Source organism: Diadema antillarum, unplaced genomic scaffold (assembly GCF_040938485.1).
Source record: "Diadema antillarum isolate AM-2024a unplaced genomic scaffold, OU_Dant_1.0 scf00000030, whole genome shotgun sequence".
NCBI lineage: Eukaryota > Metazoa > Echinodermata > Echinoidea > Diadematoida > Diadematidae > Diadema > Diadema antillarum.
Window position 1 is genome coordinate 2328267 of NW_027270919.1, and position 26583 is coordinate 2354849.

A 26583-nucleotide genomic window follows, 5' to 3' on the forward strand; every position below is an offset into this window, starting at 1 on the left:
TCATGACCCAAGAATTGCTATGAGAATCACAGTCAGGTGGAATATGGGGTATGTACATGCATTTTGACAGATGTAGGCCTACATGTATACTCTCAGTTCCACAAAGATTTGCACATGTACAAACCATTTCTGAGAAATGTGAAATTTTAGCATTTTCACTTGACCTTTGACCTTAGACCTATAATGGCCTAAAACTTTAAAAGAACAGAAAATAAGAAAACAAGGCAAGTGCCATAATGTGTCTCGCCCGTTCGCATTCAAGAAATTGTACGCAAATGGGACATTCCCTAACAGATTTATAAAAAAGAGATATAACAGATAAAAAGAGATATAACAGATTAACATTGGACCCTTAAAGTTTGTTGACCCCTGCCTGTGACCTTTGACCTTGTGGTGACCATCCAAGTTTGGTCAAAAATGGAGTTTGTGATGGATCAAGTTATGACCCATCAATAATAGAAATGTGCCATAAAAACTTGACATTGGTCTTTAAAGTTCATTGACCCCTGCCTGTGACCTTTGACCTTGTGGTGACCATCCGGGGCCTCCCCAAGGGACATTACCATCCAAGTTTGGTCACAAATGGAGTTATGGATCAAAAGTTATGACCCATAATAGAAATGCGCCATAAAAACTTAACATTGGTCTTTAAAGTTCATTGACCCCTGCCTGTGACCTATGACCTTGAGGTGACCTTCATATATGGTAAAATGTGAAAATTTGTATGACCTGTGGCCAGCCCTCTTCTCTCGAAGTTTGATTGCAATTGAAGCCAAGAGTCAAGAGTTATTTAAGTTTTTGTAGCGTTACGGACAGACGAGGGACGTACGGACGGACGGACGACTGTCAGATGACGGACGGACAGACGCTGCAGGAGATCCCTGCCTTAGTCTCCCCTCACCTCCAGTGGGCGCGACAATAACAGTATTGAAGAGAAATAAAAAAAAGTTAGAGAAGGAAAGAGAGAAAGTCTAACAATAGGAAGCTAGGGGAAGAGATATTCAAAGCACAAAAAATATGCGCAAACACATATAAACACACACAGACATCACATTAAAACAGACACTATAATCATACTGACAATACAACCACAAGAGAAAGATTATAGAATACATGTAATGATGTATAACATCCAGGCAAGGTACTAGCTGATGGAAAGAGAAAAAAGAGGTTACCATTACCAATACCATATAGAAAAACTTGCTGTGGAACACCAAGGGGTGTACCATTCTGACCATTGATTTTGATGGAAAAATTTGTCATACATCATCGTATAAAAGGCCCAAGGACTAGAACATCTCGTAAAGAGAACTAGCTCATATTATTTAGAGAGAAGAGAAAGTACAACCCAACCTTAATTCTAGCTCTAGTCTGGATAGATCTCTATAATTCGATACCTACTAACCTACATACATTAGTCTGAAAAGCAAGTAAAATAATTCACACTCTAATTGTTAGCTCTTAACACTTGTGTTGCGAAGTTTTAGTCATTAACTTGTCATTGCACACCTAGAGTACTCGTACCTGCTGTACTACGTAGCTCCAACATACATACTGCACGCACTGTCTGTGTGTAGTCTGTGATGGTAGGCGAAGCACACCCTGCCTGGCGCAATGAACTATACATCGCTGGACTTTTTATTCATGCATTATCACAACAATTGACATGAATACACTATAGCGGGAATCATTTTCACCATTTTTTAATATTACATATTTCATCTAACACTGCTACAGTCTGAAAGGGTTCAAGAAGGCCACGGAAGGTGTAAAAGCAGGACCTAGATTGTAATCTTTCAACGCCGTACCAATTTTCACATGACTCCTAGCGGCCCTGCTTGGGGTGCCCACGCCTCGCGTCTAATTCTGCGTGGCGTGGTCACTCGCTCACGTACAACCACAGCATAGTGTATTGTACAGTATTGTAGGCACACATGCACAGTGAATACGACGTTCGAGGAGTCGAGTGCGCGGAGAGAGCACAAAGTGCGAGCGCCGTACACACATTGTACGTGTGTTATAACTTAGCGACAAAGAAAGTACGTTACAAATGCAATGCCAAAATGCACGGCTAACTTTACATTTATACTGCTTTTTTCATGCCTTAGATGCACTTATACATACCAAATCCCGTGTTGTACAAGTAGTACACAAAAGCTATAACCCGACAACAGAGGGTAAACTCGAAGTCAGCCGCTTGGACTTGGTCGCTTTTAGGAACTGTTTCACCAACATTCCGCGCGTTGCACAGGCCCAGTAGAAAAGCGCCAACCCACCACAGAAGCACAATCAATACGTACGTTCGCGATACACGGCGGTGGCAGTGCACTGACGAGTAAGGGACATGGTTTGGAATTCGTCTCGAAATGTATGCCAGGCAAATTGCCTGCCCGCCAAACAAAAACTGCTACAGTTCTACATGACACGATGTCTGGTTTGGTGTAACTGACTTGAAGGAAAAATCAATTCTTCCTGTGTCCAGAGTTGACCATTTTTGTGATGGACGCGACGACAGAATTCAGTAGGCCCTCACAGCCAACGCGCGGATAGTATCGCATGCTATGATAACGCTGCCTGGCCTGCCTGCATACTTCACGTACGTACGTAACAGCGCTAGCCTCGTTACGCACGTACACAAGCAATACGTTTTGTACTGGAGTTCAGAGAGAACGACGCGCAATATCGTCGCACTACAATGGCGCGGGTACTGTACATGGTCTACGCAGACACGTAGCTGGTCGCACACACATAGATGGAGTGCGCGCGCACCAGTACAGTGCGTCCATGCTCTGCTATGGAACACAGGATTCGGTGAGGCTGTTATACGGTGGTGGTCGACGCCATCAAGATTTGAGAGCAAGTGGGCCGCGCCGTCATACGCGCCGCAAAATACGAGATAGAGGCCTCGCCCGTCCACGCACTGTCCAGTCGAGTCGGAGATAACCATTAGAGGCAAGAAAACCTATAAGCCTGCAAAACTACAAAACTACGGCCATGCACCCTACCGTTATACACATACTTTATAGCCCGTCATATGCATAAAGTCTTAGCCATAATGCGATTATCTTAGACACTTTAAAGAACGAAGAGAATTGGGACGGTTAGTTACCGAAGTTTTTTTTTTTTATTTGTTATTATTATCATTTTTTTTTACGAACAATAACGATACGAAGATTTTCTTCAGTGACAACATAATTTCTGCATGCTCTCATAAAATACGCCAGTAGTTTAATTCATGACACTATGGGGGCCGCGCTACGACAGAAGTTTTACTACAGTGCGCACACACACACACACACACACACATACACACACACACACACTTTCAATAAATTACTAATAATCGGTATATCATATAATACTTTTATCTTATGAATATAATATTAAAGTCAAAGCATAGACCTAAGAAGCAGCCTCAAAAGTCATGATCTTTCACCATTGGGGAATCTGCTTGCAAGCGATCGAATTGGCCGAATGGAATTTATCTGGCTGGTCAACGCAGTCTGCTAAGAAAATGCAGTGTTGCTTATATTAGACATAAAATTATGAAAGAGTAAAATAATTCAGATCCGATCGTATCCACAATAGTGCAGATGTGCAGTGTTCTGAAGGGCCCTCCCCATATTCAGTAGTCTAGCTTCTGAACTCTCTAGAGTATAGGGTAAGGGACCTTTTTCAGTGTAGAGCCTACGCGACAAGCCGTAAGAGGGCGTGGCTTCTGATGATTGCGATATTACGCCGAGATTTAACACGCGATAGGCCTACGAGAGAATTTGTGCGCGCAATCAGAACATTTTTACGCACATCATTAGCATAAATTGATTTGCCGCAATCGGCAAAATGTCACGCTACAAGAAAAAACGGACGGAAGAAAGACTCATTTGGTAGGCCTAATGGGTAAGTATGAACTTGTTGAGTGGTGAAATGATCGCGCCCGAGCAATGGTGTAAAAAACACAAAAACAACAACAACAAACAACAAAAAGTAGCATTATGATTAATATTGATAGATCACTTTCGCTTTATGCTCTAACACTACTTTCGGCGAACTTTTTTTTTCTATTTTCCTTTTCTCAATAACCTAATTGAAATTGTGTTACGGCGTTATGTCATATATTATTTCTAATGGGTTATCTTGACCTAAGTATATTTCAGAAAAAAATGGACAGTTCTGCAAGACCATGTGAACTTTTATCATTGCATTATACCCTGTATTTCCAATATACTCCCTATAGTTTGTTTTTTTTTGGGGGGGGGGGGTGCAGTGGCATTATTTTGACGCCCCTCCCCTTCCGCGATCCCTGCATTGTGCATTTTAAATAACGACAATAATAATAATAATAACAATAATGATAATAGTAATAATAATAATAATAATAATAATTAGTGATAATAGGCCTATACGTTATAATGTTATAGCTGTGACTGACGCCTAATGCCTGAAGTCAAGTAGAACCCCATCAGACCTGACAATATTATACCAACCTTGCGCTCACATGTAGTAATATATTTGTCTCTCAGAAAGTATAAGAATATCTACCGAAATTATCCTGCATGTCAAAGATGGTAAGAAAATAAATAAATAAAAGTGTGACCTAAACAGTATAGGGGGATGGTACAATATTGGTGAAGATGAGAATTAGGCTTTTAACTTTTTGCGAGATATACTCTCTGAAAAAAAAAATCGAGTGAAAATATTCACTCTTAAAGGAGTGAATACAAAAAAAGAGTGAATTTAGAGTAAAATTGGAGTGAATTTTGAGTGAAAATGTTCATTTTCACTCCTTTTGGGGTGACCTCAGGGATCACTCGAAGACTTTGGAGTGCTCCCTGAGGTCACTCTAAAACGAGTGAAAATGGACATTTTCACTCAAAATTCACACCAATTTCACTCTAAATTCACTCTTTTTTGTATTCACTCCTTTGAGAGTGAATATTGGATTTTTCACTCGATTTTTTTGAAAGAGTACTTGCAAGAAAACACTTATGAAATAGTACAGATACCTATAAGAGCAATTCAAAGCTTATTTTATGAAAATCGGGTGTGGAATGGCTGAAATATCCAAAAACAAAAAAAAAAAGTTGGGTTCCACACTGTATTTGAATCGCTCTGTCTTGGATATCTCAGCCATTTCAAAACCAATTTTCAGCGAATAAACTTACTTATTTAAGTACAACCATGTTCTTTCATATTTCATAAGAGTTTTCTCATTATCTCACCGAAAAAAGAAATGTTAGAAAGCTGAAATTAGGTCTCGACCAAAACTGAACGGGCCCTTTAATCTAAGATCATGCAATAATCAACTCAGCAAATTTCAGTGACCTTTTTGACCATAAAAGATATAGAACACTGAGGGTAGCATCACGGAAATCAAGAGGAATTCATTATGATATCTTTAAGAGTAATCTGATGGATAATCTCATAGGTCAGCCGCTTGAAGTCACCGCGCCGCCATCTCATCACGCACATAGAGCTATACGACATCACGAATCTTGACGTTTACAATCTGTGCAGCTTTGCGTGCGTCGTAGCCCCCGGTAATGCGGCGGCTGCATTTTGTTTGTACTAGGTGTTTCAAAAAACATTTCCCACTTTTGATCATTAATAGCTCAAAAACTATTGATCCGATAAAACTGTCATTGACATAAATGATAGCTGAATAGTGTTCAATTTGTTTGAAGGTAATTTGAATGTGAAAGCATAGATCAGTTTCATTAAAGGACAAGTTCACCTTCATAAACATAAGGATTGAGAGAATGCAACAGTATTATTAGAACACATCAGTGAAAGTTTGAGGAAAATTGGACAATCGATGCAAAAGTTATGAATTTTTAAAGTTTTTGTGTTGGAACCGCTGGATGAGGAGACTACTACAGCTTGTGATTCATATGCGTACAACAGTATAAAGAAAATGTAAAAGAAAATTCAACATATTTTCACTTTTTTCGCATAATAAAAGAGCACTTGAGTTGCCTCTTTCTAAAGGCAGGGAGAATAATATTACCCATAACATTTGTCGGTAACGAGTCAGGGGAATGTGTACTTTTTTCAAAAGATGGAATTTTGTGAATTTCTCTTTATATTTTCCTTATATTGTTGTACGCATGTGACATCTAAGTTATTCATACACTGTAGTAGTCTTCTCATCCAGCGGTTACTGCACAAAAACTTCAAAAATTCATAACTTTTGAACGGATTGTCTGATTTTCCTCAAACTTTCAATGATGTGTTCTACTAATATTGCTACATTCTCTCAATCCTTATGTTTATGAAGGTGAACTTGTCCTTTAAATCTAAGATTGATTTTGAAGTAAGGTTTCAGATTTTGGTCAAATTTTAACCCTCTGTACAAAAATTGAACCTTGCACAGGAACCAATGATGTGTATGTGAGTGTGTGCTGACAATGGCCCTGAACAATGGACACGCCTGAACCACCTGTTGACTAGGCGTCAGTCTCGTGCTCCCAGGCACATGAATGCTTAATCAATAATTCATGTGGATTGCCCTGGGCATTGCTAGTCTGGATTCATGCACGGTAAAGGGTAAACTGCATGCACATGGGAAAAGAAAGCACACGTTTCCATGTGCTTGCAAACACCACATCCCATTCCAGCTGGCAATCATTTTCAATTTTTGCTTCACATATCACTAATTTTGGGATATAAATAATCATAAATGATCTAAAGTTCCTCATTTTAATACAACTGTCTACTAATTAAATAGTCTGACAAATTTTTCGCTTTTTGATAAAAAGAAATCATTTTTGGTAAAGAGTTCAGCAGCATTTATCATTGGGGTGATATGTTTCACAGTAGATTTATTCAAGGCTCCATTTACACCAGTGTATACTCTAATTGATTTTCTTTGCTTCCTGTCACCATGTTTACGATAGAACAGAAGGCATTCATTATAATGTCGTTTTTCAGAAGTAGGGAGAGCACTGTCGAGACCCAACGACAGTATCAGCAGGCATTTGACTTTACACAGATACTGCCAGAGGCTGAATAAAGACTAGTTGTGATAGTGGAATTTCTCATGAATAAATAATGAAGCATTCAAACCTAACCATTGTTCAGGACCATTGTCAGGGTGTTAACCACACACTCCCATACACACCCATTCACCCCAGTGCAAAGTGAAATTTTGTACAGAGGGTTGAAAATAGAGCAAAATCTGGAACCTAACTGTAAAATTAATCATGGATTTCATGAAACTGATTTATGTTTTCATATTCAAACCACCTTCAACCAAATTGTACACTATTCAGCTATTACTCATATCAATGACAGTGTTATCCGATATATAGTTTATGAATTATTTAGAATCAAAAGTGGGAAATGTTTTTTGAAACACCTAATATAATGGCATGGATAGGCAAATGAGAATATATCAAAGTGATCAATGCCTCAAAACAAACGAGCAGAATTTTATTATACGAAATGTCAACAATCATCCTTCACAAAACACCATTTAGTATATTGCGCACCCGCTACTGTATAGTACTGAGATGGAGACCTTTGAGGCTGTAAAGGTCCTGGAAATCTTATACGGGCATAAGAGCAGCATGGCCATACAAAAAAATCAATGATGATGTCATGATGATGATGATAATAATGGTAATGATGGTAACAATGATAATAACAATAATAATGATAATGATAATAATACTGAATAATAATAATAATAATGATAATAATAATAATACTGAATGATAATAATAATAATAATAATAATAACTATTATTATTATTATGATTATGAAAAGTGAGGTCTACATAAACACTTCGCCATGATGAAGGGCTAGCCGGCAGGATGAGTTTTGAAGAAAAAAAATCGTCAAGAAATGCATGCACACAAAATCCATAATGCAATAAAAGATCATTAAGACGACGGCGGCCTTCGATGTTTGAGGCGGAAATTGGAGGAGCATGCTTAAGAAAATAACTGCAGGTCAAGATTTAACAATGATACAACTCAGCATCGAATTCAAGGTTAGATCTATAATAACTGAACGGAACCCGGCGAAAATGAATAGGGCCACTAGAGCTATGCCTCCAGACAATAAGACCTGAACAAGTGCTGAAAATCAATTATTTTGCATTGAAATTGAGCAAGCGAGGGCGCCTCATTGTACCACCGAAAGTTACAGGCGCTTGCACTTTCACCTTCAAACGCTTCATCAAAGTTTCACGAACTTGATTAAATCATTTAAAATGCCCAGACATTATCCTGGCCTCTACTGATCGTTATAAAATAAAGGCGGGACATGGGGCAACATCATGCACTGAAGAATACTTTGTACTACAGTGCGTATCAAAAAAAGGTAGTCCAACTTTGGAGGGCTAAAATTACTATTTCATAATTATCAGCTATTGAGAGCACACTGTTAGTTGTGAGGAAAGGGAAACTCTTCCTCTTTCCACTGATACCTGTTTATGTTGATAAATGTCATGCATGACTGAGCACATGAACTTTAAAGACAATAATGACAAATTGCACTTTTTCCAAGTTTGCGTGTCATTGTGAAGGAATAATGCATGTCCCCCTGCATCTGTCAATGAAAGTGGCCAAAGAGGCCAGCCTGTACGAATGCAGCTTTGTGTTTAGGATTTGTGTTTAGGTTTTTTTTTCCTAACCTTTTATGGTTCATAACCTTTAAAGGGGATGGCTAGTAACATTCCTTCATGCCAAATCACTTGCATTGTATATAAAACTGATTCCTTGACCGTCAAACATTACCCACTGCACATGCAGCCGACCATCTGATATGCCGTATATTATATAGCGCATCAATGCTCCTGAGAGGGTCGCAAAGACGGTTATACAGCTCGGTATTCTAAAGGCTCTTTAGTCCGGAGATGCGGGCGTTATTCCGAATCAAAGGTTCATTATTTCATTATTCCGGATTTCATTTTCGGCCAAGGAATCTCCGGAATAAAGAACCGCCAGTCGGAATAGCACCACAAAATGTTCGGATCAACGAACCATTTTTCATTAGGTATACAAAATAGGGAATTTGTGCGTTTCGTCGGGATTCAACGACTTTTCGGAATTACGAACCTTCGGAATAGCGAACCTTCGGAATATTAAACGAACAGCACCCGCAAAGACAAGCCTGTCATCTAGCGTTTCATAGTGGACCTTTCTAATGACAAAAAATAATAATCCTTTCAGTGAAAATGGCAATCCTGGATCCAGAATAATTCACTGCGGTCCGGATTATACCTCCAAATTCAAGTAAATTGTTTTATTACAATTGTCATCTTTCCTAAAAAATGTTATCCAATCGGTTCTAAAGGGATGGTATAGTTCTGTTTGGGATGGGGATTTATATTTTAATTGTTTGTGAGAGCATTAGAAACCCTACAGAGCATGATTAATATTTTTCGAAATAGACCCTATTTAAAGTTTGTTTTTCTTAATGAAAATTGGTTTGAAACGAGAGATATTTCAAAAACTATATATTGTCCATAATGGCGATGCAGAGTGGTATAGTGATCGTTTATTATCCAGTGAGAGGGGGCACCGACGTTCAAAACTCCACAACTTCAAGTTTCCACAGGTTTGTACTTCTGAATTTTCTACTAACACTCACTGCTTTCACTCAATCCGAAGTTATAACATTTATTGTTTTCCTTACATGAACCGTATATCGTCCTCCGGGGCAATTAAGAGCCATGGATAATTTCACACACTATACTCGTTTTGTCTTCAATTTCTTCTTTGGAGAAATATCACGTCGATGGCTTCATACAACGAGAACACCTTTGTCGAAACTGCCTCAACTGCATGGCTGGCTTGTTATCATTATTATCAATACATGTAATACCATTACTTTCACAACGCGGAGCTGGTTGAGCGGGTTGGTGCTTGCCCACTGTTATGCACCTGTACACCAGGGGCCCGTTGCATAAAACTTACCATTGGAATTTCAATGGTAACTACCGTCAAAATTAGGCGTCACAGCCAATCAGCATCAAGGATTATAAAATTTACCGCTAATTTGAAGACTTACCGCTAGAAAGGAGCGGTAAGTCCAGCGGTAAGGGTTTTATGCAACAGGGCCCAGTTGTAGACCTCTTTTCTTCCATGACTCTCCCCGAATTGCCTTGTATACGTTGTGCACTTGAGTGGACGTGGGGAGACTGCCGGGTGTCGTCTGCTAAAGTGCTCTGTACGGTGATGAACCGTGTACAGCTGACGCATACATTCTTACGTCAACATACGTCACGGCGACGCGTCGAAAAGAACATCCGGTCTATCTGCCACGACAAACGACAGTGTGTACTCAGTAATCGGATTTCGGGCTTGTCGAATGACTTGTGTATTGCAAGTAGCGTATACGTATGTGTACCGTACCTAGCTTTGCCGTAGCGCTACTAGCGTGTGTGTCGGCTTGGTTATCAGCGGAACACTACTACACACACTGCGCTGCGCTGATGCGTGCGGCATTACAAAACGTTTTATGCACGCACAGCTTCGACGGGTAAGTGATAAATGCGTGCATTCTTAACTTTTTCCTCCTTATTTTTTAGTTAACGTTATTGAAATCAATACATGTGACATCCTAAAATCTTTGCTGTCAATGTTAAGTTGTAATGCCTGAATTCAAACTTTCATTCTTGCTGCGAACTGCACAGCTGAAGTCCTGAAGCAAGATGTAGATCGAGTCTATCCGTCGAATGATGTGTGATGTGTCATTTAGCCCATGCAGTAAATCGACGCAGTACAGCGTTAATGCAGGGAGGTGGTCTCTTCCACCTCCCTGGTTAATGCAAGGACAAGGTGTCTTGCATGCCGTGTGCAGATATTGCACTGAGCGGCGTGGCTTTTTCATTTGTCCAATGACGACCGTCGAAATGCCTTAACCCTTATCATCAACACTCAAAGGATTATGGCCAGTCGCAGTTGCGTTTCGATCGTTGATATTTCTTTTTATCTTTTTCTTTATGTTGTAAACTACAGGACGTCTACAAATGGAAGCGTACCCTACCAGAGCAGAGGGTTAAGGATTATAGGATAGCACTTATGTACAGTAGGAGTGCAGAGCTCTGTATGCGTTTAATATCACCACTGGTGGTAGTGGTATCCAGTATACGACCCCCCCCCCCCCCCCCACACACACACACAACTGCAACTGGGCAAGATGTCCAGTTCAACGGAGAGAAGGTCTCAAGACAACAATGAGAATGGTGATATCGACGTCCCAACCTCTCCTGGCCCGACAGTTCAGGACGAGCAGACGGCAGCATCATCACCAGTAGATGAGAAGGAAGGGATTAAAAAGAGTACCGCTCGCACTCCCAAGAGCAAACGCGGGGCTGACAGCAGAGGAGCTGGAGTAAACAGGAGGAGATCGGGACCAAAGGCAACTTTCCCGTGGACTGACACCCAGGAAGAGGACCTGGTTGTTTGGTGGCAGAGACACACTGTTCTGTACAACAATCTGGGCGCTGGTTTCTTTGACAAGAAGCGGAAGGATAAGTTGTTTGCAGATAAGGCGAAGGAAATAGGAAGTGGTTGTACCGGTAAGTTTTTATATAATATTTGATGGTCTTTCTGCTGGCAAAATGTCAAACTAAACTTTAGAAATTATGCTGTACAGATCAATCATCTTATTGCAATAACAATGATTATGATTCAATGCAAATTTGCTGGGGTGTAACTGGGGAAAAAGAAATAAGAGCAAGGAAAAAAAAAAAGATTAGTAATGCCCAATTCAATAAACCCACTTTTCCATGTTCACTGTATTTAGTAGAATAGATAAATAAATGAATAAAATAATAAAATAATAATGATAAAGAATAGAAAAATAATGAAAAATAGGAAATAAAAATATACACCTGTAGATCTTTTCAGTGCGGACTGCCCTGTGGTACTTTCAACTTCTAAGACCAAAAACATGAAGGACTGGTCTTGGGTCTTTGTCAGTGAGATTTTTTCAGTAAAATGCACCTCAAGTGTCCTTCTGATTTAAGTGCCTATCATTCAATTCAGATGTAGCTGCTTTGACCATGCACTCTGTCTTGCATTGAATACTGTAAAACATGATATATTCGCGGCATGAAATTTTCGCAAATTGGAGCTGACAGCCTTTTTCGCGGCATGAAACTTTTGCGAATTGCCACTGGCGTTCAATGCGTGTAGTGTAGACAAAAAATTTCGCGTGCATTTTAATTGCGCGAATTTTGGCGCTCGCAAAATTCGCGAAATTAAAATGCACGCGAAAATTTCTCGTTTTACAGTATATCCCATTCTGAATGAATAGGTTTTAAAACCCTAACTAGGCCGGGCTATTTAGGTATCATAGAGCCGGGGGGACTCCCAGGCCCCCCCCCCCCCCCCCCCCAGATCTCGGCCGTCGACCGCACGATCATGACGAAAACTGGCACACACATTGCCTATGATGTAATCTAAAGAACCACAAAGTTAAATTCTAAAAAAAAATATCATTTATGCTACAATGTGTAAATTATTCTAATTTATGCATAATGATGCATGAAATCATACAATTTGGTATTATAAATCACTAAATAATGCTCAAAATGGGCAAATTTTTTGTAAATTGTGTAAATATTCTCTTTAGTGTCCTGAGCAAATAAAAGAAAAAAAAATTGTGCCATCAGAATAAATTCTTAAGTATTTCATTTTTTAAATTTTTTTATGTATTTCTTTGATTTTTCGACTCTATGTTTTTCATTGTTTTTTCCATGAAACTTGTCTGTGACATTGTTCCGAACAAGAAAATATGTTATTGATTTTAATCAATAAAACCCCCAAATAATCATGCTTTTAGGAAATTTGCCTGTATAAAGCACAGCTTGCATTGAAATTGTACACAAATTCACGTATTTGAGCAATTTTTGGTCTGACATGCACATATACATATTTATGCGTAACTTCGGAACCGAGTGACCAGGCATCGCAAATTTGGTGTCAAAAGATGTGGGAGACTCGAAAGAAAGAGGGGGGGGGGGCCTTGGAGCCCGCCTCCCTAATTAGGGTTAAAGTACACTCGATTGATAATATACTGTTATTTGTGCTGGTGTGGGGTTTTTGTTTGTTTGTGTGTTTGTTTGTTTTTGTTTCCTCTGTGCTAGATATGTAAAAAGGTTTGTTACAAAATACATATTGGATGTTCAATGATTTAATTGAAAAAAAAGCGTTTTTCCTTAAAGAGTATAAAGCTAATTATCGTATAGGTATCTTTTATTTTTTTATTTTTGCTGATTTAGAATTCCCTTAAATCAATTCTTCATTTAGATAATATAACCAGTGTTATATATTTGCTAATATATATTTCATGATAACAGATATATATGATTTACTATCTAATTAATGTATTTAGTCATTTTTGTGTGTTATGATTTCCTTTTTGCTCAGATTATAGAATATACAATGTATCTGTTTATATGCTTAAAGTATAAAATTTCATTTCATTCTGATGTCACTTTAGGTAAAGATGTGCAAACACATCTTCGTAGCTTGCGGACCAAACTGAACCATATCCTGAAACATCCCACTCATGGAAAGTGGCGAGAACCCAAAACACCGCGAGAAAAATGGGTGTGGGACCGTTTGCATTTCATCCGACCATTCATCTCTCACAGAGATAAAAAACCAACTACAAAGGTTAGTATAAAGATGTACAGAGGTTGAGATGGAGTTAAATTACATATAGTGTAGATATTTGCTTTTTCCTGCTTTCAGAAAAGATAAATAATTTGTAGACATGATAACATCTGAATTCAAGACTACTTGTGATATCTACATGTAAGAGCTGCCAAGTCTACCTAATTCTGCTTTCATGAGACTCCTTGAAATGTCCATGCCCTGACAACAAGATTATTATGGAACGCATCCTTTGTTTGACCATTAATTTCACACATTGATAGACCATGTTTTACCCCCATTCTACAAAGATTTTTTTTCTCATCGGCCACTCTTCGGAAACAGAGATTGTTGTTTCTGGCCACCCATCGAAGTGTATCAAATCGCAGTCTGATGAATCCGACTTAGTTGGTAAATATTCAGTCGAGTGTCAGACATGTCGCGTGTGATCCTGAAATGTCAAACACTGACCAGATAGTTGACCAACACAAGTTGGACCCATTAGGCTGCATTTCTAATACACTTGGGTGGGTGCCCGGAAGCGATAATCTTAGCTTCCGATGAGTGACCGATGAGATAAAATCTCGGTGGAATGGGGGTATAACACAGGTATCTCACTGACTGCTCTGTGGAGTGTTCCACAGTTTGCTGTATGAATGGTATGGTGACAGCTCTGATATTGATAATTTATGAAAAGAGAAAGTTTGTGCTTTATGCTTTTGTTTTTCCCTGCAAATGACACATTCTATTCTACTACAATGACATGAAAAATCACAAGATTCAAAGTTTATAAAAAAAGCATACTTCTTCAGATGCATGGAGGAAGATTGATTCACTCAGTTACTTGCTGAAGAAGTCATAGCAAATTCATAGACTCACAGGGCTGTCAACATTTACCACTCACACTCGGGGAGTCAGGGAGTCTTGTGTTACATGCACAGTGGACTCCCGTTAAAATAAAATCCCGCAGGAGTGGCACGTTTCTTTTATTATATCAAAATTTTATTGTAACCAAATAGATAAGCAATATTAAGAGCGGATAATGCCGCAGCCTCAATTTTTACTTTGTTGGAACTGGAATTTCATTATAGCCATGTTCATTTCAACGGGAGCGCACTTTATCCCAAAATGATTCCCAAATCAGTGAGATTCATCATTTCTTTTTATTCCCACACATGAAGAGATATTGAATCAGGAAGCCTCCTGCAGACTCATGGAGACTGAGGAGATCAGGGGGGCATTTGAGGAAGCGTTTTGTCAGACATTTCGTCTGACAAACTGTTATAAGCTACTGAAATCCTTGCATGTGATTGGGTGACAGCAAATTTGTCCGACAATGTCGTCACACAAAATGCTTCATGAAATGCCCCCCAGGGGGGCATTTGATGAAGCGTTTTTGTCGGATATTTTTTTGACAGACTGTTACAAGCTACTGAAATCCTTGCATCTGATTGGCTGAGAGCAAATTTGTATGACAAAACACTTCGTGAAATGCCCCTCAGGTCAGTCAGAAAATTGTTTGTATTAATGCAAAACGTAATTTCTGTGTAAGCAAACCCTATTTATTGTATCACAATCATGTAATGAAATTTCAGATGAACAAAGGCAGCTCGGAAGAGGACTCCCAATCGGAAATAAACGAGGATGCCATCGCCATGGATGCACTCCCAGACTCAGACAGCGACAATGAGGGCGAGTCGATGTCAAGCATCCTGGACGGCTCGACATTCTCGGTGCCCAGGCTCCAGCCAGAGTCCCGCAGGAAAAGGAATAAGGACGCGAAGCAAGACAGTCCAGCCGCTAAGCAAGACATTCCAGCCAAGAGGGCCAGGGCCACGGAGGCAGATGAGGAGGAGGTTGATTCCTTCTTGGCTCATCTCCGCTGCACCTTGCTGAGGGTTCCAGCTGATGTGAGGATGGAGATGCAAGCCCACATCCTCGTCATGGTCTACTCCCGCCTCCGGGACGAGATGCAACCGATCATTCTCTCAGAATCATCAGAAAATGGCCAAATGACAGGCAGTACATGACATGCTTACCTATACCACATGAGAAACTAAAGCTCTAAGTGTGTGGAGCAGTAGGCTTACAAAGTATAATGCTGATGCAAAAGAAAACTTTTCTCCAAAACAAAGATATTTTAGTTTTATACACACTGTGTTCAACTGAAAATCCTCCTTTTTTGCATTAAGGAATCAACTCCTGTTGCATACAGGCCTGGTAAGAGTACCACATTGTACATATGTTATTAATCATTCTAAACTGAATTTTGAAATGCCCATAGACAGTTAATACGCAGGCCACCAGGTTCCGCTACAGAACGAGTTTAACTTGAAATACATGTGTAATTGTAAATGTCACTACACTGAATACAGTGTAGTTGTTTTTCATTAGGGAAAAAAAATCAACAAATTGTTCTGCAGCAGGGCACCAAGAGACTCCAACTTTAAATCAATGAATCCTGAGATTTCTTGTGATGTAAGAAATCACTTCAAGTTATGTTAGAGTTAGTGTTTCTTTATAAGAGATTAAATCACATTCAAGTCTGAACGCTAATCGGTCATTAATTTGTTTTGCAAATGGAAAATTAAAACAACATCTTGCTTGACATTCAGTTGGCATATAGAACCCAGTGTGTAACACACCATGTTCATCACTGTGCACACATGTTCAAAGGATTACTGTAAAAATAGATATTATCGTCTATGTTCACAGTGTGGAAATTTTTGTTGCATAACATTCAGGCAGCATAAAAAAAGTGAGAAGGTAAAATCACACAAGTTTTTTGCTTGTTACTGTAGATTAATACCAATGGCGGATCCAGGGAGGACCGCAACCGGCGCAGGCCCCCCCCCCTTTATTTTTTGTTGAAACAAAAGAAATAAAAAGAAAAAAAAATGGGGGGGGGGAGGGGTGCGTGCGCCCCCCTTTAATTTTGTAAACGCGCCCCCTCTTTACGGAATTCTTGGATCCGCCCCTGAATACAATTGTACTATTTTACATTTTGATCACGCAGAAATGAAAGCACAAGAAATTCATCTTACCCAGGCTGAGGATGAACAATTACTGGTGCAAAAACAAAAAAAAAAGTCCACTTTTACAGTAACAGGTTGTTGATTTCTGTGATTGCATAGTTGGAAAAATTTAGTCCATGCTGAAACTTCTTATAGACAGGTTGCATGTTAGGTTACTTGGGTTTGTCAAGTGGACATTTCAACATTAAAAACAATCACTAAGACTAGGGCTAAAACTCAGCACAATATCATGATTCATAGTGAAGCTCAAGACAACCAATTCCATGCTTATTTTCAGTCTTTATTTACAACATGTTGCTGTACAGTTGTTGTTTTTTTCCTGCATGAGTACAATTCAGATTTGTAACTAGGAAAAAATGCATTTAAGCAAATCATATACATTATGTAGGCTATGCATTTATGTAGTATGCATTTATGTACAAAAAGCCAGGAAACATTTGCTTGTTTATAAAATAATTACTTTTTATGGTACAATTATGTACGCTCAGGTTTGAGTTCCTTCAGTTTGTCTCCCTCTACAAATGAAATTTTTTTAAGACCGTAACTGCTGATCTGTAAATTAACAAACATGTAAACAAACAAACAAAAAATTAACAAATTTTCATTTGTAGAGGGAGACAAACTGAAGAAACTCAAACCTGAGCCTTCACCCCTCTGAATAATATCTTTCTTTTAATTATGTACGCTGTTTGTATTTGAATTTGCTTGCAACAAAATGCGTGTTTGGAGAGGTACAACAGGGCCACATGATAAATGGTTTGCAATCTATTCTATTGGTTGAACCTCCTTTACAAGGGTGTATCATCATGGGTGTGTGTATGTGTGTGTGTGCTGGTGTTTGTATACAGTAAACCCGTGTGTGTGTATGTGTGTGTGTTGTGTAAGAATGCAGTAAGTGTCTCGAGAATTATACATTATTTGGGCGCTCATTTGAAGATGATGAAAAAAAAAATGTGCTGTAGATAAATCTAAGAAAGTTACAGGAATACAGAAGAGGATACATTTTACAAATACATTGTACGTCAGAATGAAAGGGAACATGTCAACTCTTGAATACATAGGGATGCTTTGACTTTACTACAAGTAGGTACTGAAGAGTATCTTAAAGAGTACCTTTAGCCTGAAAATAATAAGAATTAATAAAAACAAATGACATTACAAAAACAAACAAAGAAAGGGTGTAGATACAGTACTAGTATATCCCATGCTTTCTAGTGATATCAGATATTCAATGAATACTGATACTGTGTTGTCACAGAACTCCTCCAGTTCTGTGGATGCTCACTCGATGTGGGTGCACTGAAGCTGTCGTGAAACCATACCTAGCTTTATACTGAATATTTAATGAGGTATGTTTTACAAGTTGTTTGAGCCCCAAGCTGTGTTTTCAAGTGCAATTGATACCATTTGTTGGCTTCTTATCCCATGACAGTGCTCTCATTGTATAGCAAGATTATTCATAATGCTTTGATCTACAGGTTTAGGATGGAGCAACTGCTTGTCTCTGTGAACGAAATTCACATTGAATGGGTGGAACATGTGGTACACTTGTATGGGGTTGAACATACAATGCTATCACCTGTGAGACCAGTGGGCACTGATCAACTCAAAGTTGTCATGATTGCCATTAACTACTACACTTGTATGTTAATAGAAGCAAAGAAATATATATATTTTTAGAAATATATATATATATATATTTTGTGCTTACATATGAAAGAAACGATACACTTAATCTGTAATGACTGGGTATACGCTCATAATTTTCAGGGCATTATATGGAAAGTGAAAACACTGAATGACAAGGGCTGTCATTATCCTCAGTTTTCACATCCATACTGACACTTTATTGCATCATTTTATTTACTATTCACTTTCCTTTTGTTTAATTTTGATTCAATCAACTATTCTTTACAAATAAAGATATCCAGATTTTCTTAAAAATAAGTTTTTATTGTTGGAATCATAATTCAATGGAGGTGGGATCAAATAAGAAATAAGTCATTTTTGTGACTTGTAAAATAATTAAATAATGTACAAAGATAAAACAATTGCCTATCACAGAGAAATATTTCCAGCAATAAATGTCTGAAATTGTGGACAATTTCACAGACTAAAATGCGCAGTTTCAACAACCTGCAAAATCAATGTTCCAAAACCTTGTCTTGGTTTGTTTGTTTTTTCTTCTTTTCTTTGTGGATGATTGACATTTTAACTAACAAATTTGACTCAAGTGGGGTTGACTGTCATTAGAAAGGAGGTAAATGTGTTTGCAATTTGTATCCAGCAATGCTTCTCAGCTACAACACAAATTCTAAGAGCGCAAGGTTAACTCAAAATCAATGAATAGACTTTTTTGTTGACCAAAAGTAGGGTCTTATTCAGTGAAGGAAAACAAAACAATCTTGTCATGAAAATAAAATTCAGCTAGTGACAGACAAAAATGTAAAAAGTCAATAAGCATTTTTTTTTTCTAAATGACCAGTGTCATCCAGGAAGAGGTGTCATACTAACAAAACAACATCTGTCAAATATAAAAAGCCTTTAGAATGGTTGTTCAGTCCACTGTACAAGCCATTATTTTTGCATACAGTTATTTTCGTAAATTACCAGGTCATGGACATTTTCGCGAGCTGCTATTTTTGCGAATTGACACAGAACTACATGTATTACACCAGCACATGGGCAACAGTTTTGCATGTTGTTAAATTCGCAGTCCAACAGTGATTCGCAAAATTCGTGAAAATTAAACCCTCACAAAAATAACAGCTTATACAGTATACAAAATTCCTTTTAAGTTGAGTAGAGTCACAGAATGGTGATGACCACTCAAGAAACACTGCCATAATAAAGAATAAAAGTAAAGCAATTACTCTCACAAAGGTAGGGAGAAAAGATACAAGCAAGCGATTTTAGTACACATTGTCTTTCAAACACAGCAGACATGGCAAAAATTTTACAAAAGTGATAAACATAAGTAGAAAATCTATAAAATGAGAAGTCTGCAATATGCTAAAGCTCAATATCACAATTTATCAAACTTTTTCACAGACTTCCATAACTGTTCAAGTACATTTTAAGAAAAAGTACAATTTCATCTTGCCCATGAGAATTTAGAATTCCAAAGAAATAATGATACAAACCTTTACTTACTCTTACATGTAATATGCATTCATACTTATGCATACATTTTCTGATTTGTACATAAATTTATTTCACAAAAAAGAAGAGAGAATTAGGTTCTTGACTGTCTAGAAATGATGTACAGTACTAAAACCAGTTGTCTGTTCTACTGGCTATCAAAAAAAACCTTTCCAAATCATTTGTAACCTGCGACAACGGTTTCAGGCAAAAGTCGCATCGATTGGCACCATCGTACGGATGGGTGATTCTCCCCTCGCATCGCCACTCGGACATTGTCTTTGAGAAAGAGGTGAATCTTCAAAGCCTGTTTTCTCGCAATTTTGTCATGCTAACAACTTAAAAAGTGCATTTTATTTTTCTTTCTATGCCCACTTATGGTGCCGAAGAATACAAGTGTTTTATATCAATGCAAAGCTTAGGAAATGGGCAATGTGATTCAGTGAAAAAATGAATTTTCAAAATTCCCGACTTTTGCCTGAAACCGTTGTCGTCGGTCACATTTCCTTCTGACCAATTTTTAGGAGCAAACACACTTGCTCACTTCTTGTGTACTGCATATCTGACATCAACAAGGAGCATGCAAGGCTGTCTCTAATGTGATACCAGTGAGTCCTATGTGGGGCACTGCAGCAGATTCAGAGGTGGTCTTGTAGGTAGACTAGCCAGTCCCGCATTGTTGGGTTGTCTGTTAGCGGCTGTGGAATAGAAAGGTTAGCATGACAAAAGATAATGACCATCCATTGTAAATGAGTGAGACTCCAACAGCTAAACCTAGTCAATTCTCAATTCTATACGGTGGACTCCGTTATAACCAAGTTCTCGGGACCGTCAGTTTTCTTTCATTATTCATGTATCAAAATTTTGTTATAACCAAACAAATAAACAACAACAAAAAATAGAGAGCTGATAATTTTGCGACCTGGATTTTTATTTCTTTCTAACCAGAATTTCGTTATAATGTTCGTTATAATGTGCACTGTAGTTACATCAAGGCCCTATTATTTGATCCTGGCTTGATCATTTCAAGTGGTCACTGTGGTCAAAGCTTGTACACTCTGTAATTTTGAGAGAAAGTGCCACGATGATGGATGCCTAAATTCTAAAATATGAATGAGAGAAAAATGATAGGAAAGTATGATGGCTACAAACACGGATACAGTGGACTCGCGTTATAACAAAGTCCTCGGGATCGGCAGTTTTCTTTCTTTATATCGAAATTTGTAACCGAACAAATCAACAATAAAAATATATAGAGTGGATAATGTTGCGGTCTGAATTTTTACTTCTTTGTAACCGGAATTTGTTATAGCCGTGTTCGTTATAACATGCACTGTGCAGTCAAACGTGTCAATATGGGCCATCCGAGGGAGACGAAAAAAGTGGACGTCATAGACAGGTGGCTGCAACAGACAGGTTCTTTAACATGCTTTTCCTCTAGGAGGGAATTGTTTTTAGTGGTTGTATATATGGCAGATGACCGCTATAGATAGATGATTGCTAAGACAGGTTAGACTGTACAAGTATCCAGCAGTAGAAATTACAGCCCATATATTGTTTTCATCAAAGGGATAGTATAGTACTGTTTGAGGTGAGGATTTGAGATTAAATTTTTTTATTAGATACTTAGAAACCGCTTAATGAAATGTTAAAGAGCGTACAGTTCCAAGAGGAACTCGAGCTTTCTTTGATGGAAATCGGTTTTGAAATGACTGAGATATCCAAAAACAAAGTAAAATGAAGTGATCCTAATATTTCAAGTACAAACGTGTTGTCAAACTTTTTACCTTGTATTCACTGATATCCTTGTGATGGCCGTTGCCCTCAATCTTGGTCAATTTGACACAGCCCCTGCTGGGATAGCCACTCTCAATGGTCAGTGTACAGACCACTTGACCGCTGCTGCCCAGCATAGCCCTCAAGACCCCTTCTCCATGAACATAGTCTATGGCATACCTGAGTGGCAGAGGGAAGGTAAAACACATAACTACATGTATCAACAACTCATTCTTATTCAATCTATTTGAATCAATCTCTCATAGATTAAAGGGACTGTACAGTACTGGTTGAGGTGGGGATTCATGTTTTGAACATTCCTAAGTGAGATAATGAGAAACCTCTTATGAAATATGAAAGAGCATATAATTATAAGAAGGATTCAACGTTTATTTGATAAAAATTGGTTTTCAAATGGCTGAGATATCCAAAAAAGTGATAATGATAAAAGGCGACAGGCCACGCCTTTTATTAGCATCTCTTTGTTTCACCTTGTTTTTGGATATCTCCGCCATTTCAAAACCGATTTTAATCAAATAAACTTTTGATACCCCTTAGAATAGCATGCTCTTTGACATCTCACAGAGTGGTTTCTGAATATCTCGCAACATGATAAAAGCTAAATCCTCATCTCAACCAGAACTGCACACACCCTTTAATACAACATCACATTTATGAACAGTATTGAATAAGGATTTGATGTGCCAATCAAATTGTAATACATGTATATGCGTGCTTACATGACAATAAGTACATTGTAAATAATTGCCAGGGACCCTGAGGAGCACGGCTTATAACTGGGGTTTATTAACATAATACAGTAATATTCAAAATACGATACATTTTACTCTCACACATAGAGTACAAAAAAAAGACTCTCAACATAAACACTGAAGATGCAATGTAGCCACTCTCTCTATTCTGTTGGTAATTAAGGAAACCTTTTATTCATTAAACTAATTAGACTAACATTCAAAGAAATATTGTTCTTCGCTTAAGGCATAATACTCAGGGATGCCAGTTAGAATGAAAGAGAAGGCCTGAAATACATCTACATGAAGCTCCTTAGTACACGAAAAAGCCTGTTCTTTGAAAATGCCAGGGCCTGAATTCAAGCTTTTGCCTGAAAACTGGCATCCTTGAATACTGTTCGAGCTGAAATTTTCGCGTTGGTTTAATTTTTGCAAATTTCGCGAATCACCTTTGAACCACAAAAATAATAACACGCGAAAATAACAACGCACGAATAACTAAGTTCAGTTAGACCCTCGCAACCGCGAAATTAACAACACGTGAAAATGTCCTCCAAGTAGCAATTCGCGAAAATATCTGTACCCGAAAATTTCAGCTTGTACAGTAGAACAAAGTCAATAGAGACAAATACAGAACCAATATTACATCCCTGCCTTTACCTGGATGACTGAGAACATTCACAGACATATACCTGCCTTGTAGAATCAAATCATGTTTATTACACGAGAGGTAGCCAGTTGGTCTGCTAAAAGAGTGTTATCTGTCAACTCACTGATTCCTGAGCTCCTCGACTTCTTGGAGGACTGGGGCGTGGCTGTTCAACCTCCGCTTGACCTCAGTGATGAGGAGGATGGGGTCGTTGGTAGTCACACACTCCGTGATAATACCTCTGCAGTCAAGAATGTCATGAGCCAGCTGCAGTTCAAAGGACACAGGGAACACAATACAGTCTGAATCACAAGACTATAGGAACTTCCCTATAACCTGTACATCAATGATAGATGTACACCTACAATTGTATGATGCAACAGATGTTCAGCCACATTTTATGGCATTGATCTGGCATATACGACAGCCCGAGAGCAAGAAGGTCTTACATCATTGTCCAAACATCAATCCCAAATTTATGAGGACCAAATTCAGCAGATATATGAATCAATATCTCCCTGAACAGCTAGGTAAAGATCAATGAAGTTTGAAGGTAGAAACAGAATTGTAATTGGGTGCCTAACAAGACAAAAGAGTTTGGTATACATCTGTCATATCAAATGATCTCATTCTGTGAAGTTGACTTTTTGCTGCAGACCTTGCAACGGAGGTAAAGGAGGTCTGGTTTAAGGTGAAAGGGCACATCAAGCATGGGGAAACCATCCTCTCATGTCTTGAAGCATGTTCATCACTCACAGGATAGAACTTGTTGAATAAAGCCCTTGCTTCTTTTCAAGAGACAGATAATGCCCTAACCCATATAAGAACAGTTCCAGGTATATGTAGGCTGGTGCCTATGGGAAATGTGTGTTATGGAAAAATCAGCTCATTCTCAATGAGTTACACCATGGACCTAGTAGGTCCATGGTTACATGTACTTTGTTTAGTAGGTGAGGTTACACAATCTGTTTTGTCAAACCTCCAAGTTCAATATCCATAATGCCCTTACATATCATTTGAGCAATATATTATACTGCCTTGATGGATGTTTGCAAATTAAGAGTGGATTACAAGGGCTTGTACCTACTCCAGCTAGTTTTGCAATTTCTGACTCAGTGCATGGGCACATTATTGCCTTAAACTTTTGTTTAAAAGGGATGGTATAGTATTGGTTGAGATGAGAAATGGGCTTTTACCTTTTTGCGAGATATCAAGAAACCACTTGTGAAATAATAAAGAGCACACCATTCTAAGAGGAATTCAGTTTTGGAATGGCAGAAACATCCAAAAACAAAGTAAAACAAAGCAGTCAGAATAAAAGATGGGTCCCATCTTTTATTAGTATTGCTCTGTTTTGGGTAACCTAGCCATTTAAAAAACAATTTTCATCAAATAAACATTGAATTTCACTTGGAGTTACATGCTCCTTTATATTTCATGAGAGATTTCTTATTATCTCACCCCAAAATGTTAGAAACCTGAAGTTAGGCCTCAACCAAAACTATAAGATCCCTTTAAAGGACAAGTTCACCTTCATAGACATGTGGGTTGAGTGAATGCAGCAATATTAGTAGAACACATCAGTGAGAGTTTGAGCAAAATCGGACAATCCGTTAAAAAGTTATGAATTTTTGAAGTTTCTGCTCAGTCACGGCTGGATGAAAAGACTACTTTAGCTGGTGATGTCACATGAGTACGACGATATAAAGAAAGAATAAAGAAAATTCAACATATTTCCATTTTTCTCGCATAACAAAAGAACACTCGACTTCTCTCTTTCAGAAGGCAGGGGGAATAATATTACCCTTAATATACGTCAGCAGCAAGTTGAAGAAATGTGCACTTTATTCAAAAAGTAAAGTTTTGTGAAATTCTCTTTTTATTTTCCTTATATAGTTGTACGCTTGTGACATCATACACTGTAGTAGTCTTCTCTACCAGCAGTGACTGCACAGATACTTAAAATATTCGTAACTTTTGAATGGATTGTCCAATTTTCCTCAAACTTTCACTGATGTGTTCTACTAATATTACTGCATTCTCTCAATCCTTATGTATATGAAGGTGGACTTGTCCTTTAAATATGTCAACCAAAGTCACCTCAGCAGAAACGAGAGAGCAGCTTTTACTCGAGTTGGGAGGGCAGGCAAACTGCATCTTCAGCTGTGCCTTGACCGGAGACACCGCGGACTGAGAAACCAGGTCAAGGGTCACTGTCTGGTCATCAACCCTCAGTTCGCTGACTCCTGATATCTGTCTGAGTGAATGCAGACACTGATTAAACCTGAACAGTGAGGAAAAAGAAACAGAGAAATAAAACAGTGATTCATGGATACCATACATGATTAGTAAACAAGTGGCATTTAACTTCATTAGATGTCAGGCTATGCAATCCTTCATTTGTCAGACAAAATCAAGTGTCACATAAGAAATGCATTACAACAGTTAAAGTCTTGTCCAGTTTATAATGAATGTAACATAAGCAAGGAGAATTTTAAAACAACTTCTTATACTTCACTGTCAATATATAGTGAAGAAGGTCAAAATTAATCTTGGCAAAAATGCTGCAAAATCTCAGGTACAGCATTCCAGAGCATGGAATATACCTGAAATATTTGAAGTACATGTAACACATTATGTTTATGTATTGGCAAAGCATCAGTAACTTTAACCTTTGACATGCATGCAAAAGCAATCATTCCATTGACTAAGGGAATCAGGTGATGTCTGGACAATGGCTCTAGGGGAAGAACCATACTTTATGGGTACACACTAACAATTTAGGGTTCTAAATTGAAGTCTTTTCAAACAATGACAGAGCTCTCTGTCTTCAATTCTTCTCCTTTGAATGTCCATTCTCATATTTCAGAAGAAAATGAAAGAGTTAATGATGCACAAAAAAGTGAAAGATGATGAGTAAATGGATGCAATTTTTACTGGGATTTCATAAATGTGCACCCTGAAATACAGGGTCAGTGAGTGTAGCAGTTAAATTTAAATCTTGGGATGCAGAGTTTATGCAGTTATAAAATTTGATATTTTTGTGTGAGAAATTTTTCACGCTCAGATGGGGGGGATTAATTAATGTGTTTTTAATTCCATATTGGAATTAGTAGATTAACTACTGAGACATATATGGCATCAAAAAATTTTAGCATGCTTTTATTTTCGCACTAGCATCTGGTTGCGTGAAATGTGCGAAAATTTCATTTCAATGGGTAAACATAATTTCCCATATTTGGGAGACTTCGATACTTTGACTTTGAGATTATTTATTTTTTCTTCAGCATGACTCCAGCTGAGTCAGGGAGACTTTGCAGCTAGCTCAACAGTCACACTCACCAGGCATGTTCTTCAGCTTGCTTCTCTTCATAGCTCGTCTTGTGCGCCCTCAGTGTTGCAACAATACCTTGGCATTCCTTGCGAATGGCTTGCGCCAGACGAATGTCTTCCGTCAACCTTGAGAGCGCCCCCTTGTGTTCTGACAGATTCAGCTCGCATCGTTCCAGTGCCATCTCGGAAGTCTGTAGTGTTTCTCTCTGAGGGTTTAAATTTAATCATTCTCAGTTGCCGCGATTCTTGACAGGGAAAAAGTCCACATTGTCAGTGTCATGAGAAT

The 26583-nt window shown here is 38.4% G+C and overlaps 1 protein-coding gene across 1 annotated transcript; it reads right to left on the minus strand.

Annotated features, from left to right (window-relative positions):
- Positions 1-20383: 20383 nt before the first annotated feature.
- On the minus strand, positions 20384-26479 carry LOC139740382 (uncharacterized). The gene is made up of 5 exons (XM_071650978.1): positions 26307-26479; positions 25065-25248; positions 23089-23231; positions 21575-21743; positions 20384-20485 (listed from the first exon to the last, which is right to left on the minus strand). The coding sequence occupies exons 1-5, from the start codon at positions 26477-26479 to the stop codon at positions 20426-20428; spliced, it is 729 nt and encodes a 242-aa protein (XP_071507079.1). The 3' UTR covers positions 20384-20425.
- Positions 26480-26583: the final 104 nt, after the last annotated feature.

Bases quoted from the DNA above. Each gene is read 5' to 3' on its own strand.
- LOC139740382 (XM_071650978.1), bottom strand. From the start codon at position 26,479: ATGGCACTGGAACGATGCGAGCTGAATCTGTCAGAACACAAGGGGGCG. The intron at 25,249-26,306 runs GTGAGTGTGACT...CTCACTGTTCAG, and splicing joins CAAGCTGAAGAACATGCCTG to GTTTAATCAGTGTCTGCATT. The intron at 20,486-21,574 runs GTAAAAAGTTTG...TCTATTCCACAG, and splicing joins AGGATATCAGTGAATACAAG to CCGCTAACAGACAACCCAAC.